This window comes from Cimex lectularius, unplaced genomic scaffold, assembly GCF_000648675.2.
Source record: "Cimex lectularius strain Harlan isolate CLEC.00 unplaced genomic scaffold, Clec_2.1 scaffold408, whole genome shotgun sequence".
NCBI classification, from domain to species: Eukaryota; Metazoa; Arthropoda; class Insecta; order Hemiptera; family Cimicidae; genus Cimex; species Cimex lectularius.
Window position 1 is genome coordinate 26,105 of NW_019393055.1, and position 19,372 is coordinate 45,476.

Below are 19,372 nucleotides of genomic sequence, written 5' to 3' on the forward strand. Positions count from 1 at the left end.
CACATAATTTTAAATAATCTTATTATAAATGCAGTTTCTTGTTCTCAAGATATATTTTAGCACTTACCGAGTTAAAGTAAGAAAAATAATTGTTTTTAATTTTTTTTATATAATATGTTCTAACTGCGATATTTTCCTAAAATAAATAGGCCCTGATGATGATATAATCGTCGAAAGCTCGGCAAGAACTTGAAAGATTTGTTTCACAACAAGGTACTGTTGTGACCTCACTGAAGATCCTTTTTTCCAAGTTGTTCAACAGCAGGTCGATACATCATCTCATCTTTAAAAATGAAATGTTTATTTCCTAATTCTAAATAAATAAATACTGAGTAAAGAAAAAGAAAAAAAAAACGAAATATAAAAACAAATAAAAATGAAAAAAAAAACTTTTTTCCCCTTTAATACCGAGTATTTCCACCTATGGCACGAATCATGTCTGTTAAACACCTTTGCATTCCTTGGAAAAGATTTCTGTTAGTTACTACAACTCTAAATAGTTATTTTTTTTTATTTTGTTTTTTTAAATGATATAATATGTTCTGACTGAGATATTTTCCTAGAATAAATAGGCCCTGATGATGACGATCTCATCGAGCTCGGCAAAAACTTGAAAGAATTGTCGTTCTGTTGTAACCTCACCGAAATTCCGTTTTTTCCAAGTTATTTCATTTTTAAATGCTTTATTTTTACAACCAGACCTATTTGCGCTAAGAAAAATATGAATAAATTTAACACATTAAAATTTAAAGGTGCGTTTATTTTTTCCAACAGTTATATATACCAGGTATGAAAATTTACTACATAATGAGTCCCTAAATATTAGTATCAGATAAATAAGTGCTTTGTCAATTTTTAGCTTCAGGTCAGCACGCTGATATCTTTTGAAAGCCAAGCAGCTATTAAAAATTAATATTAATATCAAAAATTAATATCAAAATTAGTCATTGTATACATCAAAAATCTCCAAACCTGGGGAAATACACCAACCTGATATTGGGTGCCAGGACACAAAGGAATTTTGGGTAACGAATAACCAGACACAAGATCTTCCATTACAAAAGGATCGAAATAAGGCAAAAGGAAAAGTGGACAAACTCAAGACGTGCTTGGCACAGTTAAAACAATCTGATAGATAAAACAAAGTTGACAAACTCACTGGGACAATTCTGACTATACCGGTCGTTAGCATTTGAGGAAAAATCTACATAATTCAATGATGACACAATTTGTAGGTTAATGAACATCTTGAACATCTAAAACCAGAGAAAAATCAAAGAAAGAGTCAATGATATAACCATCTTGATAATTTGAAATGAAAACACGTCGGCATTACCATAAAGGAAGTGGCAGAAATTAATATAAACATGTATTCATTCTATAAAAACCTAGGAAAAAAATAGAACGTACAATTGCACAACGAGTTGACCATCCAGAAAAAATTGCATCAGGCTTCTTGTTGCAGAAAGAAAAGAGTAAGACACGAAACTAGTAAACTAACTATATATTTTCTAAATTTAATATAAAAAAATTTAAAATCTTTTTTTGATCATAATTGTTTTTCTTTTTTTTTGCTTTTAAAAATAAAAAAACTGAAAGGCCTTCGTTTTTTTAATTAATAAACATAACGATTTTGCGACATTTGTACGATCCTGTGCCATTTCCAGATTATAAAATATTTTAATTAATTTTTATTTTTACTTACACATTTTTTTATTTAACAGTTGCAAAATTAAAACCTTAAGGAAACCGGCAATCATGTTGGCTCTGTTTTTTTTTTTCCAACATCATCTTGTAAATAATTTTAGAAAAATATTTTTGCAATGTTAAAAAAATATTTTTTAATTAATAAAAATAACGATTTTAATTAATTAAATCGTTATTTTTATTCAACTATATTTTATTATTATTTATCAATAATATTTAATTTTCCAAAATTGAAACTTTAACGAGACAGGCGTTCATGTTAGCAATTCGTTGGTTTTTTCAACTTTTCTTTATTAAATATTAAATATTTTTCCAATGTTAAAAAATTAAATATATGCCTTGAATATGGCATATGGTTTTAAATCTTTTTTCTTCATAATTAAAGAATTACTTTTGTCTTTAAAAAAATGAAAAGCTATATTTTTTTAAATATATTTTTTTATATAATAGGTACAAAATTAAAATTGAAATCGTAAGGAAACCGGTAACCACGTTGACAGTTCGCTGTTGTTTTTTTTTTTCACTTTTTTCAAACAGACATCCGTGTTAGAAGTACGCTGGTTTTTCAGTTTTTTTTTTCAGTTTTTTTTTTCACCTTTTTCTTGATTAAATATAAAATATTTTTCCAATCTTAAAAAATAAAATATATGCCTTGAATATGGCATATGGTTTTAAATCTTTTTTCTTCATAATTGTTTCTTCTTTTGCTTTTTAAAAAAAATGAAGCCTCGGTTTTGTTTTAAATTAATAAATATCACGAATTTGCGACATTTATACGATCCTGTGCCATTTTCGAAATATAATATATTTTAATTAATTAATGTTTATTTTTATTTACATATATTTTTTGGTAACGGTTTCAAAATTGAAACCTTAAGAAAACCGGAATCCATGTTGGAAGTTCGCTGTTTTTTCATTCCAGTTTTTCAACAAATTTTTAAACAGTTTTAGAAAAATAGTTGCAAAATAAAAATCACGATTTTAATTAATTATTATTTTTTATTCAACTATATTTTATTATTATTTAAAAGTTGCAAAATTGATACCTTAAGAAGACAGGCGTCCAAGTTAGCAAATAAGCTGGTTTTTCAGTTTTTTCAACTTTTTCTTAATTAAATATAAAATATTTAATGTTAAAAAATAAAGTATATGTGTTGAAAATAACGCAACATTGCTGAAACGTCACAAAATCGTGATTTTATTTATAAAAAAAACAGCTTAAAAATAAGGCCTTATTTTTTAAATATTTGATGCCCAGGTAGGAAGTCTATTTTTGTGTTTACGTGTTTTTTTTTTTTTTAAACTTAAAATAAAGATTACATGTCTAATTAACTAATCAAATTTACTAGATTAATTACATTAATATAAGTTTTCATTAAAGATGACGTAATACTATTAAACAATAACGAAACTTTTAATATTCTTATAACATAGCGTGAGAACCTTTCAAACCTTACTCAAAAGTAAGGGAAATAATTCATTGAGACGTAACAGGAACCGGATATCTCAACGGATTTCATTTGGAAATGGGATTTCCCATAAAAATAAATCAACAAATTCACTTGGAAAAAGTCGCAGAGCAAACTAATGAACACAAAGTTCAACGACAGTTAATAAAAATTCACGTGTTCAACTGATTACTAAACCAATATTGATCTTTCATTTAATTAAGGTTTTTAGTTGAGATAAAAAAGTCAGTGTCACGAGCGAGATTCGAACCCACGAACTTCGGCTAGATACGCCGCTGCTCTACCACTTAAGCTATCGTGACCTCGATCCACACGGACACTAAATTCAAAAGGTGGGGTTGAGATGGGAAGTTAGTGTCCGAGTGGATCGAGGTCACCATAGCTCAAGTGGTAGAGCAGCGGCGTATCTAGCCGATGGTCGTGGGTTCGAATCCCGCTCGTCACACTGACTTTTTTATCTCGACTAAAAACCTTAATTAATTGAAAGATATTAATTGGTCAAGCGGACCACGAAAACTAGTGAGCCAATATTAATATTACGTTAAAGTGAGACGAGAAGCAAATCTATCGGACCTCCTGCTACATATCTCAGAAAAATGATTTAAGGACGTACAATGTAACCGTGGAAAAAATACAAACACTTTGGCATTTAGGCAAAGGAAGCGAGATGAGATGGACTCATGGACCATCATAAGAAATTTTTTATCCGGTCTTCAATAAAAATAAAACCTTACGGTGATCACATTTGGGGAAATATGACTAAATCCAATTTTCTTAAATTCCATAGACGAAAAAGCTGTTCTAAGAATTATTGGACGGTTCCTCATCAATAACCCACATCTATGGAGAAATTTTAAATTTTTACAATTTATGCATAAATAGCTGATGTATACATATAAAAAATTCTTTTTTTTAAATTTATAATAGGGATAACTTGAACTAAGTTTCTGTAAATACAAGCATAAATGATTTAAGCACATATTGATTGAAAAATAAGGAATATGGGGCGTCGGTGGCCGCAACGGTTTAGGCGTTGACACGGCGCTCATCACTGTAAGGTAAAGGTCCCGGGTTCGAATCCAGNATTAGTCGCTTTATTATGTATAGTATGTGCTTCAATATTTTTATTGTTTTATTTATATTTATCTATAGAACTCATGTACCTGCGTGTAAGGTTTTTAAGACCTTTATTGTTTTGTGTAATGACTGGAGTTTTTTAAATATATTTTTTCTTCTAAACTGTTTTATGTTTAATGTATTTTTTGAGACAAAATTTCAATCACGTTGAACAAAAAATCACCCGGACATGACCAAATCTCAAACCTTCGTGCACGAGTATCTTCCGAAAAAGGCATTATTCTATTAACGTACCATTTTAATGCCATGTTTGTCTTAAAATAATATCCAGATTGCTGGAAAATTTCTAAAATAGTGAACAGAGAAAAACCGGCAAAACTGATGAAAATTTCTCGACCTACAAATTTACTCAGCCATTAAGAAAATTTTTTGAAAATGTGATGACAAAAAGGATAGAAAACCGATTGACTTGTCCTTCTTGACAAAAAGAAAGCCATCGACTCGGTATAGCAAGATCCTTGAATAATTTTTTAAACTATATTATTAAAATTGTGCAGTCCTGCCTTCAAATGAGATGTTTTCGTTTTTTCTTCAATAACTCTCCCTCCTCTCCTCTCAATATTAAACCAGGCGTCTCTCAAGGCTCGATCCTGGGACCTATATTGTTTTGTATTTTTTGGATGAAATCTAGATCTCGTCAACAGGCACTATACGCTGAGGACATTGCACTGTAAGTAAGTTATAATTGAACTGGAAAGGATAAAAGTTTATGTGTACCGGATGGAAGTAAATAATTAACATAAACAAAACCAGTTTCATTTTCACAGAACGAAGGCCCTTGCTTTCCCATAAAATATGGTTCGATGGATCTTTTGAGTTTCTAAGATGGTAAAACTGGAATCTTAGGGAACTAAAGAACACAACTAATACTGGAAACGTATGCTAGGCTAAGGTGAGGTCCAGGCGATGAAGGAAATTTACGCAACGATTCAACAGGTTAGGTAAAAAGGTAGACTCGGAACACTGAACAACATATAGGCAAAAATCCATTCTGAGTCGTGTACTAAAGCCATATTTTAAAAAACTGGATTTTGTTAGTTATCCAAAAGAAGACAACTAATAACAGGAATGTATGCCAAGCTGAGATGAGCCCCAGGCAACGAGGCAGCAGACATACTTGGTCAAAAAAACGAGCCTTGGAAGGACACATAAATCAAAATCCATTATGTGGCATGTATTACGCCACATTAAACAAGAATCCATATTTGCTTAGTGGTCATAATTGACCATGTTAATTATTCCAATTAATTATTCTTTCCTTCTAAGGTTTTTGGTTGAAATGAAAAATGACATTCTACGTGAAATGAGAATTTTTTTTTTTGAAAATAGTGTTTTTATGATTTTCTTGGTATGTATAAAATAAATAATAACTATCGTCATCGAAATAACCAAATAACTTAAAAAAGAAATATGTAAAAAATACCTACAAAGATCTCATTTAAATAAAAGTAGATCAATCCGTGAATAGAGAGTTTTTTTGTGGAAAATAGTGTTTTTATGATTTTCTTGGTATGTATAAAAGAAATAATTAATAACTATCATCATGAAATAACAAAATAACTTAAAAAAATAAATAGGTAAAAATAACTACAAAGATGTCATTTAAATAAAATAAGATCAATTCGTGATTAGAGATATTTTTTTTGAAAATAGTTTTTATGATTTTCTTGGTATATATAGTTACTAAAAATTCCAGTTCTTTCTTAATCCAATGAATTATTCTTTGTATGTAAGATATTTGGTTGAAATGAAGAATGCCATTTTCCATGAAATTACAATTTAAATCATTAAAACAAATAACTACAAAGATGTGATTTAAATAAAATAAGATCAATTTGTGATTAGAGAGGTTTTTTGGGGTAAAATAGTGTTTTTATGATTTTCTTGGTATGTACAAAAGAAATCATTAATAACTAGCATCATCGAAATAACCAAATAACTCAAAAAACGAAATAGGTAAAAAATAACTACAAAGATGTCATTTAAATAAAATACGATCAATGGTTGATTAGAGAGTTTTTTCTTTTGAAAATAGTGTTTTTATGATTTCCTTGGTATGTATAAAAGAAATAATTAATAACTATCATCATCGAAATAACCGAATAACTCAAAAAAAGAAATAAGTAAAAAATGACTACAATGATGTCCTTAAATGAAATTAATTATAAAAATAATTTGTAATTTAAAGAAAGTTTTTTTAAATAGTGTTTTTATGTTCGGAAATAACTAATAACTATCATCCTGGAAATAACAAAATAACGTTTAAAAAAATGAAATCATTAAAACAAATAACTACAATTATGTAGTCGAAATAAAATTAATTATAATAACTATTCGTAATTTATATACCTTGTTTGTAAATCGCGTTGTTTTTATTCTTTTGGTATGTGTACAAGACATAACCACCACAATAACCACCATCGTAGAAATAACAAAATAACGTTAAACAGTAGAAATTAGTAAAAAAATAACTACAAATATGTCATTTAAATAAAATACGATCAATTGTTGATTAGAGAGTTTTTTCTGTTTTTTCTTTTGATAATAGTGTTTTTATGATTTCCTTGATATGTATAAAAGAAATAATTAATAACTAGCATCATCTAAATACCCAAATGACTTAAAAAAAGAAAAAGGTAAAAAATAACTACAAAGATCTCATTTAAATAAAATTAGATCAATTCGTGATTAGTTTTTTTTTTTTTGAAAAATAGTGTTTTTATGATTTCCTTGGTATGTATAAAAGAAATAATTAACAACTAGCATTATCTAAATACCCAAATGACTTAAAAAAGAAATAGGTAAAAAATAACTACAAAGATGTCATTTAAATAAAATAAGATCAATTCGTCATTACAGAATTTTTTTGGAAAATAGTGTTTTTATGATTTTCTTGGTATGTACAAAAGAAATAATTAATAACTAGCATCATGTAAATACCCAAATAACTTAAAAAAGAAAAAGGTAAAAAATAACTACAAAAATCTCATTTAAGTAAAATTAGATCAATTCGTGATTAGAGAGTTTTTTTTAAGAAAATAGTATTTTTATGATTTTCTTGGTATGCATAAAATAAATAATTAATAACTTATTATTTCTGTCTAAGGTTTTTGGTTGAGATGAAAAATGACACAGCTCAACCTTAGAGTAGCCCAAGGTCGAGGGTTCGAATCCCGTTCGTGACACTAATTTTTCATCTCAATCAAAAACCTTAGATGCAAAGAATAATTAATTGGATTAAAAAAAGAACTGGATTTATGGGTAACTAAAGAACACAACAAATTCTGGAAACTTATGTCAGTCTTGAGACAAGGAAAACAGGCCACTAAATCAAATGGAGGACAAAGGAAATCCTACTGAAAGAAAGTATTTCTAAACTCTAATATGTTTATTTACAAAGCTGTAAATGTCACTGTTAACACATGACAAGACATAGACAATAGATCATATCGAATGCAACTGCCATGCAATAACTAGGAAAAGGATATGGCACCTACGAAAGCCATTCTTTAGCAATATAGACCTCAACATCCCCTCAATGAAATTGACAATTTATTGACTTAGTTTTACCGCCAAATTCGTAAAGTGGAAAGAATAATGAGATTGTTTGTAAGTTATTTGCGTAATTTTTCATAAAACCGGAAATTACCATTTTTTTTTCTTATATAACCCAGTTATAAAGTCGTAGGTAATGTTAATGGGACGGACATTCGTCCGAAAAATTCAGGAAGGAAACCACTGTCGCCATTTTCACCCCGTTTAAGTGCCATCAAAGCGAAAAGGTTAGGTAATGAATGGGATACAAACACAACGTCATCCCCTCGCGCGCGCGCCTGCTCGTCGGTATAAATAGTGAGAGGAGAGTTCAACTTGGATCATTCCGCTTTCCACCTCCGACTCACGTCAAGCGCACGTTCGAAATGGCCCGCATTGCTTTGTCCGCTCTTGTAAGTAAACGGTGAACAACGATAATTGTGTGGAGTTTTGGGTTTTTCTATTTGGTTTGGATGCTTAGTGAAGTGACTTGTGACTTAGTGTGACGAACTGAGGTATGCCAAGCTTAACATTTTTCTTGTTTTCATCAGCTCTCTTGTTCATCCGGATTCCCCCTTTCTTTAAATGCGCACAGAAGTTAACAAAAAAAAATTAATTATTAACAAAAATAATTCATTACATAAATTAAACCTTCGTAGTCCTGATGAAGATTTGGTTTAAAATCAAAGTTTGGTGTACTTCAAATTTCCCCAATCCATTGATTAAAAAAAATATTTTAAAAAAGATTCATATGTTTTTATTTTTTAATAACTCTAAATGTACTGAAGAATCGTAAGGTAATATAAAAGTTTGAGCTTTTTTTAAATTTGTCTTTGCAGTTCTTTTTTCAAAATATTAGTATTTTTTTAATTTATTTAATTATTATTCTGTTTTACAGGCAACATATTTTTTGAAAAATACGAAGAGAATCATAGAAACGCGATTTTAAAAAAAGTTCTTTAAATTGCAAATAGTTCTTATAATCACTTTTATTTCAGTGACATTTTTGTATTTATTTTTTATACTAATTTCTACTTTTTTAACGTTATTTTGTTATTTCTACGATGGTGGTTATTAATTATGTCTTGTAGACATACCAAAAGAATATAAAAAACGCGATTTACAAAAAAGTTATATAAATTACGAATAGTTATTATAATTAATTTTATTTCGAATACATAATTGTAGTTATTTGTTTTAATGATTTCATTTTTTTAAACGTTATTTTGTTATTTCTATGATGATAGTTATTAGTTATTTCCGAACATAAAAACACTATTTAAAAAAACTTTCTTTAAATTACAAATTATTTTATTAATTAAGTTTATTGCAATGACGTCTTTGTAGTTATGTTTTACTTATTTTTTAAGTTATTTCGATAATGATAATTATTAATTATTTCTTTTACACATATCAACAGAATCAGAAAAACGCTATTTCAAAAAAAACTTTTTTAAATTACAAATTATTTTTATAATTAATCTTATTTCAGTGACATCTTTGTAGTCATTTTTTACTTATTTCTTTTTTTGAGTTATTTGGTTATTTCGATGATGATAGTTATTAATTATTTCTTTTACACATATCAACAGAATCAGAAAAACGCTATTTCAAAAAAAACTTTTAAATTACAAATTATTTTTATAATTAATCTTATTTCAGTGACATCTTTGTAGTCATTTTTTACTTATTCCTTTTTTTGAGTTATTTGGTTATTTCGATGATGATAGTTATTAATTATTTCTTTTATACATACCAAGGAAATCATAAAAACACTATTTTCAAAAGAAAAAAAAAAGAAAAAAGAAAAACTCTCTAATCAACAATTGATCGTATTTTATTTAAATGACATATTTGTAGTTATTTTTCACCTATTTCTTTTTTTGAGTTATTTGGTTATTTTGATGATGATAGTTATTAATTATTTCTTTTATACATACCAAGGAAATCATAAAAATACTATTTTTCCAAAAATACCTCTCTCATCACGAATTGATCTAATTTTATTTAAATGACATCTTTGTAGTTATTTGTTTTAAGAATTTAAATTGTAATTTTATGGAAAATGTCATTTTTCATTTCAATCAAAATCTTAGATACAAAGAATAATTAATTGGATTAAAAAAGAACTGGAATTTTTAGTAACTGTATATACCAAGAAAATCATAAAAACACTATTTTCCAAAAAAAATTCTGTAATGACGAATTTATCTTATTTTATTTAAATGACATCTTTGTAGTTATTTTTTTACCTATTTCTTTTTTAAAGTTATTTTGTTATTTCAATGATGGTAGTTATTGGGTTGTCCGGAAAATAATGCAGGATTTTGGTATTAAACAAAAAAAAAGAAACTAGTTACTTTAAAGCAATGTTCTTTAATCAAAATAATTTCCCANTTGTAGTTATTTTTTACCTATTCCTTTTCTTAAGTTATTTGGTTATTTCGATGATGCTAGTTATTAATTATTTCTTTTATACATGCCAAGAAAATCATTTAAAAAAAACTCTCTAATCACGAATTGATCTTATTTTATTTCAATGACATCTTTGTAGTTATTCATTTTAATGATTTAAATTTTCTAAACGTTATTTTGTTATTTCGATGATAGTAGTGATTACTTATTTCTCGTAACTATACGAAGAGAATCATAAAAAACTTATTTTCAACAACTTTATTTAAATTTTGAATTATTCTTATGTTTCATTTTATTTAAATGATGTAAGTTAAATTGAAACCTCCTTCCTTGTCTCAAGAGACCGGATTTTTGTGCAGAAAAAACCTCAAAAAGTTCAAAATCGTACCGTAAAAAAAACCACAACACAAAAAATGCAATAATCTTGGTTTTTGCTTAATTTACAATATTAATACATGGAAAATTTATCTAAACATTTTAAACCAAACTAAATCATACAAACATATTTTGTTCTTTTAATAAACAATTCAATTCGTATTGCACAAAAAGTATTTATTTATATAATAGAAAAGACAAATGCTGGAGTGTGTTATTCAATCTTTTTAAAATGATAGTTCCTACTTACAGTAACTTCAACTTACTGTGAGTAGGAACTAACTTTTTAGAAAGATTTTATTCACATAACGTTTAAATAAAAATAAAATGTATAGTTTGATAGTTTGAGGTTACTCAAAACACACCTTAAACTAAACGACACACTAAAGTTTAAAAAATTCAACGGTACTAATTAACAAAATCAAAGATGTACAAATGAAATTTAAAACTAATATCATTTGACAAAACAAATCCATATACGTCCATTGCAGGAAAGGAAACTATGGAAATTGTACAAAAATCTACGCAAAAACTACGACACATCAAAACGATGTGATCCAAACTCGTAATTCAACGTACCTCTTCGCAGATGGACGGAAGTGGAATGGCAGCACTGAAACAACCTGTGAAAATGACAGCACTTAAATATATAACAGACAAACTAAAATCAGTCCGACTAACCAAAAGACAAGTACGAAAACTAATTAAAAAAATAAAAATCATAGCACACAATAAAGCCTGGAACACAATCAACGAAATAATGAACATACAAATACGTAGATGACATACTTACTAGCCATAGTATACACCGACAGACCTGAAATCATTACACAAAAATAAATGACAGTATAAACTTCCTATACTTAACAATGACAAAAGAAACGACATACGACAAACTACAATTTGACATAGAAAATCAACACAAATGACAAAGAAACATAACCGCCCAAAACGGCACAAAATGGCACTACTGAAATATAAGGTGTTTGCCAGTAGATTCTACATTCAAAAATGCACCGAAAAGTCCTAATTAACTATGATCCGAATCTTAACAGTTTCGGAGATATTTTACTTCTTTGATTTTTTAAGATTTCACGAACTTGCTTCAAATAAACAATGATAACTCCAAAACTGAAATGTTATGGACAAATCCGTTGATACCATTGAAAACTACGTTAAATTTCCAATAAGATGTGATAAACTTGTAAACCCTCGTGAAATAAGCGTTTTAGTAGCTAGAACTTTGAAAAATATTTTTATTTTCAAAGTTGAAAAACTTACTATGGTGATTCTAAACTATTATTTCGAAACACACAGACCAGAAAATTTCAGAATGCGTACTCAAGTGATACTGAATAAACATTTTAAATTCCGTAAAAAGTAAACATTGAAAAAAATCCTTTATCCATGTTTTGGCTTAAGGATTATGTTTGTTTCCCTCTAATTGATATTTCCAATTTAAAACATAGCATAAACAAATATTTATTGATTAAAAACAATGAGACACATTAAGGACGGAATTTTCTTTTATCGAGAAAATGAAAATAATCAATTGGTTATCGTGAGATATCGTGAGATGCGGTCTAGTGTGATGTAAGTTTCATAAAAACATTTTCTTTATCGTGCCAACGTTTCGACCTTTATTGAGATCATCTTCAGGGCTCAAAGTGTAACACAGAACACTGAAGACAAACACTTTGAGCATCTCACGATATCTGAATAATTATCGATTAACCGTCACTAATCTCTACACATAATCAATTGGGTGGAATTTTTTTTCTGTCAGTACATATACAGGATGTTCGGCTACTCGCGTTACAAACTTTGCCAGTAGATTCTATATAGGAATCAGAAAGTCTTAATTAACTACGATCCGAATCTCATCAGTTTCGGAAATATTGTACGTTTTCTGATTTTTTAAGATTTGACGACCGTGATTCAAATAAATAATGATAACTAAAAAACTGAAAGGTTTTGGACAAATCCGTTGATGCCATTGAAAACTACGTTAAATTTCCAATAAGATGTGATCAATACTAAACTTGTAAACCCTCGTGAAATAAGCGTTTTAGTAGCGATAAATTTGAAAAAAAAACCCTTTTTTTTCGTTGTTGAAAAACTTATTATGGTGATTCTAAACTGAGACCAGCAAATTTCTGAAAAGTACTTCATTTAATATCCATTTTAGCACTGTAATTGTTTTTTTAATTACTTTTTTTCAAATATGAAGACAATGATGGAGGAAAGGAAAAAAACTGTTCTCGCTACTAAAACGCTTATTTCACGAAGGTTTACAAGTCTAGTATTGATCACATCTTATTGGAAATATAACTCAGTTTTCAATGGTATCGACGGATTTGTCCAAAATATGTTAGAAGCAAGGTCGTGAAATTCTAAAAAATCAGAAAAATCAGATAACTCCTAAACTGCTGAGATTCGGACCATAGTTAATTAGAACTTTTTGGTTTTATTTTGAATGTAGAATCTACGAGCAAAGTTTGTAACACGAGTAGCCGAACACCCTGTATAACAGACAGAGTAAAATCCCAATAACTAAAATACGAAAACTAATAAAAAATACAAAACCGGAGCACACAATAAAGGCCACAACACAATCGACAATATAATAAAGAAAACACCACAAAAACAAAAACTTACTGGAACACATTCGCATATATTGCAAAAGAAACGTACTAATTAACATTAATCAACAAATTAGGCATAAAAAACGAAATGAAAACCACAAACAGTTAAAAAAAGGAATATGCACACGAACATACGAATGCAGGAAAGATAGGGTAAAAATAAAACATAGATACAAAGAACATATCGTTTAGGGACGACGACGAAAACTCTAATTATGGGACTCCCTCACTCAGACACTCACTGAACGCGGCTGATTAATAAATAAAATCAGGGATGATAGGCAAAGATGATAGATAACTATCAAACTATAGTTTGATCTCACTCAAACTCCATCTCACAATTTAGAAACTAGGTGCGAAGTCAAAGTATAATTAAAGCGTTAAGGCGATAATAATTATTTTATTAGTAGAGACGATTGTAACTTCACTTGTATATAAGTTTTATATTAACTGTCGCGTTCTGTTGTAAACTTTGATTTATTTACGTATGTCCACAGTGATTAATGTTAGCAGGTGTAAATTAAACTACTGATATATTAAGTTTAACATGGGAAGGAAGGAAATTTCTTTTAAAGGAAAGAGCTTTCTTTTTTCGAGCACAACTTTACATCTGGAGGACAGAAGACTCGTCTACGAGGTCAGATTTTCACTCTCATCACCATACAGCCCGCTCAATTAATTTGTTCATAGACCGGATCGAATGCTCGGACCAGAATCGGTTTCAGGAACAGTCGGAACATGAGAAGAGGAACCGTTTACACTCTCCTCGTACGCAATTTATTCCGCTTTTTCTAAATTAACGATTTCCCCCGGCGGGAGCGGAAACGAAAACGCTTCCTTGATATGCTAATGGGTTCATTGATTTTTTTGACACTTTCGACATAAATTGACAACACATACGTTCTACTATTTTTTTTTTATTCAGCTTGTTATGTTAATTTTCAATAGAGACGTTAATTTGTCTATACCTGCATTTTCTAAATACCACGTTGTACTAGTGCCACTACGTTTTTCTTAGGCAGTCTTGTTCTACTCAGGGTGATCGCTACTGGTACGACAAAGTTCATCAGGTGCTCATAAATCTCAAATGCAACAAAACAGTACTTACGAACTATGGGCCGATTCTCAGGTAGTTGTAACCTTAGGTAATTGTAACTTTCCACACAGGATCAACATTTTATGTCTTAATCCATTTATGTTTAGTGGTCGATTCAAATCCGAATCGAAGTCGAATGTCGTGGGTTCGAATCCCACACATGACACTAACTGTTTTATCTCAACCGAGACCTTACATAAAAAGAACAATTAATTGAAATTTTATGATTATTAACTATCTACGATTTTCGTCATAAATCTACTCTTAGATTCAATGTTCAACTATTCAATTTTGGGGGAAATACAAAAAAAAGTATTTAAAAGAGCTTTAAATTTTTTTTAAAAACGCACCCTTTCACAATTTTCATTATCTGTTAGCAAGAAAACGTTCAATTCTTACAAAATCCGCTGAATTTAAAATTTGAAAAAAAATTTGTAACCTCAATTGAACAATCACGGTAGAGCTTGACAAACTGCATAACAACTTATTCGTTTAATAAGCTTTTTATCGGTAAGTAATTTGTTTAATTACATTGAACGAAAATTCAGAAATTTCTCAGTTGAAATGAAAAAGCTAGTGTCACGAGAGGGATTCGAACCCACGACCTTCGGCTCAACGCGCCGCTGTTCTAACCACTTGAGCTATCGTGAGTGGTTAAACAGCGGCGTATTGAGCTGAAGTTCTTGGGTTCGAATCCCGCTCGTGACACTAACTGTTTTATCTCAACCGAGACCTTACATAAAAAGAAAAATTAATTGAAATTTTATGTTTATTAACTATCTACGATTTTCGTCATAAATCTACTCTTAGATTCAATGTTCAACTATTCAATTTTGGGGGAAATACAAAAAAAAGTATTTAAAAGAGCTTTAAATTTTTTTTAAAAACGCACCCTTTCACAATTTTCATTATCTGTTAGCAAGAAAACGTTCAATTCTTACAAAATCCGCTGAATTTAAAATTTGAAAAAAAATTTGTAACCTCAATTGAACAATCACGGTAGAGCTTGACAAACTGCATAACAACTTATTCGTTTAATAAGCTTTTTATCGGTAAGTAATTTGTTTAATTACATTGAACGAAAATTCAGAAATTTCTCAGTTGAAATGAAAAAGTCACGAGAGGGATTCGAACCCACGACCTTCGGCTCAACGCGCCGTTGTTCTAACCACTTGAGCTATCGTGAGTGGTTAAACAGCGGCGTAATGAGCCGAAGGTCTTGGGTTCGAATCCCGCTCGTGACGCTAACTGTTTTATCTCAACCGAGACCTTACATAAAAAGAACAATTAATTGAAATCTACGATTTTCGTCATAAATCTACTCTTAGATCTTGAACTATTCAATTTTGGAGGAAATACAAAAAAAGTATTTAAAAGGGCTTTAAATTTCTTTTAAAAACGCACCCTTTCACCATTTTCATTATCTGTTAGCAAGAAAACGTTCAATTCTTACAAAATCCGCTGAATTTATAATTTGAAAAAAAAAATTGTAACCTCAATTGAACAATCACGGTAGAGCTTGACAAACTTCATAACAACTTATTCGTTTAATAAGCTTTTTATCGGTAAATAATTTTTTTAAATTACATTGAACCAAAATGCAGAAATTTTATGCTCAATTAACATTTTTATGTAAGGTTTTGGTTGAAATGAAAATGCTAGCACGAGAGGGATTCGATCCCACGACCTTCGGCTCAACGCGCCGCTGTTCTAACCACTTGAGCTATCGTGACCTCGATCCACTCGGACACTAACATCCCATTTCAACCTCACCTTTTGAATTATCCCTCCTTTTTGCCATTTTTCAAATGTCGTGTAATCTTGGGTTCGAATCCCACTCGTGACACTAGCTTTTTCATTTCAACCAAAGCCTTACATAAAAATGTTAATTAATTGAAAGAAGTAATTTGGTCAATCAGACCCCTAAATATTATGGATTTATTCACCAGTTTTCGTGTTCCGCTTGACCAATTAATATCATTCAATTAAATAAGGTTTTTAGTTGAGATAAAAAAGTCAGTGTCACGAGCGGGATTCGAACCCACGACCTTCGGCTTGATACGCCGCTACTCTACCACTTGAGCTATCGTGACTTTGATCAACTCGAGCACTAACTTTGCCATTTTTGAGCTGGGAAGTTAGTGCCCGAGTGGATCGAAGTCAGGATACTCACGTGGCAGAGTAGCGGCCTATCAAGCCGAAGGTCGTGGGTTCGAATCCCGCTCGTGACAATGACTTTTTTATCTCAACTAAAAACTTTAATTGTTTGAATAATGGATTTATGCTAAATGGTAAAACGTGGTGTCGGTGGGAAAAACGGTGGAATGGGGTGAAATAGTAATTCTATTTTTTGTCCTGAGAAAAATTTATTTCCAAACTGAAACAACAAAAAAGCACAAACAAAACACATACAAAACACATACAAAAGAGACAATAAGCATAGCAAACAACCAAAGCCGAAAAAAATTGGACAAAATATTTACACACAAAAAAACTATACAATTGTTGTAAAACCCAACTCTAAGATTCAATGTAAAAATCAAACAAAGCACATAAAAAGAGACAATAAAAATAGTGAAAATGGAAATTACATTGGTTTTTTTTTATACCCAACTTTCACCGGTTTTGTCAGAAGTACAGTTGTCTGCATATCGTCATATTAATTGGTTTGTCTTAAGAAATGAACTGAATTTTACAAAATCGTCTTTGGAAAGTCTTGAATATACTGGAATGATTGATCTTTGGTCACTTGTTACTGAATTTTCAGTGGGTGAAAACCTTTTACAAATGAATCTTCTTTAGAAGGTATTCAGTGCGGTTCTAATTTGGCCAAATGATGTAACTTTTAGCTAACCACCAATTTGTTACTCTACATTCCCATCAAAGCGAAAAACTATTAACGTGTTCGTTTTTTTCCAGCTTTTGGCCACCGTCGTCATGCTGAGCGTCATCTCGTCCGGGAGCGCAGACGACGACCACAAACAGTGAGTATTTACTTCCGGACATTTTTCACATGACAGCCGCGCGCACCTTTTGTGCAACTGCACACTGGCAATCAGATGGGCGTAACGTGATCTTGCTTGGCAGCCCAACCGAAGCGGACGAAAGCCGGTTTTTAATTATTTCCTTAATAAATGTTATGGAACGTTTTATCGATCCCTTTCAGTTTTTACAAATCCGACGATACTTGACTGATCATAATTGATTCACTATCACTCCTATTAAATTATTGATTTATTAACTGCCTAATTAAAGTTTTACTTTTAAACATAAAGCTGTAATTACAATCATCAACTGCCAATTTAAATATAGATAAATATAAAAATAGCTGTAGACAAAAAATATTGATGATGAGGGGGCAGAAATTCCAGGGTCAATGGTGGGAATCGAACCGCATAGTCCTTCCATTTCTTCTTCTGGGCACTGATCAACAAAAACAATCTTTATTTGCTAAAAAGACTTTACGATTGATTAAATTGAGGCACTGAATGGTGAAGGTTTGTTCAATAAAGCTCAGTTGTCTTCCAGTTGGAAAAAGCTCACATTTTTCCATATATCATTTCTGTACCATTCTAAATTGTTACATTCTGTATATGGATTTTATAGAGTGTATTATATATAAAAAATGTCTAATAATTTTTGGCAATTTTTTTGACAATTCCATGTCTTTCGGGGTTGTATAATGCAAAATAATATGATTTTAAATAATTTTTTGGCATAGAATTTCTCATATTAAAACTCATGTAGAAGTTAGAGCGGTAAATAAATAACGTTTTTGGACAAATTAATACATTACAAGACAGTCATACTTCATCTAAGCATAATTTTTCAGAAATCGTGAGATGCGGTCTGGTGTGATGAAGGTTTCAGAAAAACAGTTTCTTTATCGTGCAACGTTTCGACCTTTATTGAGATCATCTTCAGGGCTCAAAGTGTTTGTCTTTTGTGAAATTGTGCCATTTTTGCGTGTCGTGTTGGGGGGGGGGCACTCTCAACACGACACGCAAAAATGGCACAATTTCACAAAAGACAAACACTTTGAGCCCTGAAGATGATCTCAATAAAGGTCGAAACGTTGGCACGATAAAGAAACTGTTTTTCTGAAACCTATATCACACCAGACCGCATCTCACGATTTCTGAATATTCATCGATTAACGGTCACTAACAACCACTCACTTCATCTAAGCTTTGGCAGGACTGTCATCCTTATGCTGTGCTTTTTATTTTATTTTTATTTTTTTAATTTATGTATATTCATTTTTATTCTTTTTGTTGCTTGAATTGGCATATTGTGACTATATTGCGTAAGAGTTTCGAAATTCAAAGACGATTTTTCTCAATACTCTAATGATTGTTCTGATTTTAAAACTTGTAGAATGAAGTAAAATTGGGACAAGGACTGGACCTCAGTTTCGGTATCTCAAGGCAAAATTTCACTTATGTTCTTCATGCTCGAGTCTGACGTGTTTTTTCGACTGTTACAGTAAAAAGGTCATCATTCACGTCCCGTACAAGATCCATACCATCCACCACCACACCGTGAAGAAAGTGCCAGTGTACCACTACTACGATCACCACGACCACCACCATCATCATCATCACGTGCACAAGGAGGAAAAACACCACCCGCACAAAGAGGAACACCACGGTTGGGAATGAACATCGGATTTTGGAACTGATTTCGGCGTGATGTGTCGTTTCCGGATCAACTTGACGGAAAATGACATTTCTGTGATACTACAAATATATTTTTACCATTGTAAATGTTTTGTTGTTTTCAAATTGCACAAAGTGTACCATCTCATTATATATTAAATTTTTTTAATGTTTTAATTTGATTTTGTTTACACATCATCATTAACCGACTTGCAAAACAAAGGATGCAAAATACATCTTGATGCTATCCTACTCATACTCCTGAAAAAACTACCAACTGAACCATTTCTTAGCATATCTAGCATTAAATTATGCGGTCAAACTTTCGTTCAAACT

General features: G+C 30.4%; 1 protein-coding gene across 1 annotated transcript; it reads left to right on the top strand.

Moving 5' to 3' along the window:
- Nucleotides 1–8,203: 8,203 nt before the first annotated feature.
- LOC106666453 (uncharacterized histidine-rich protein DDB_G0274557-like) lies at nucleotides 8,204–19,144 on the top strand. Its single transcript, XM_014393692.1, has 3 exons — nucleotides 8,204–8,260; nucleotides 17,298–17,362; nucleotides 18,865–19,144. The coding sequence occupies exons 1-3, from the start codon at nucleotides 8,234–8,236 to the stop codon at nucleotides 19,037–19,039; spliced, it is 267 nt and encodes an 88-aa protein (XP_014249178.1). The 5' UTR covers nucleotides 8,204–8,233; the 3' UTR covers nucleotides 19,040–19,144.
- The last annotated feature ends 228 nt before the right edge of the window (nucleotides 19,145–19,372 follow it).

Coding starts and splice junctions, on each gene's coding strand:
- LOC106666453 (XM_014393692.1), top strand. CDS start 8,234: ATGGCCCGCATTGCTTTGTCCGCTCTT. Junction 8,261..17,297: donor GCATTGCTTTGTCCGCTCTT/GTAAGTAAACGG, acceptor GTTTTTTTCCAG/CTTTTGGCCACCGTCGTCAT. Junction 17,363..18,864: donor GCAGACGACGACCACAAACA/GTGAGTATTTAC, acceptor CGACTGTTACAG/TAAAAAGGTCATCATTCACG.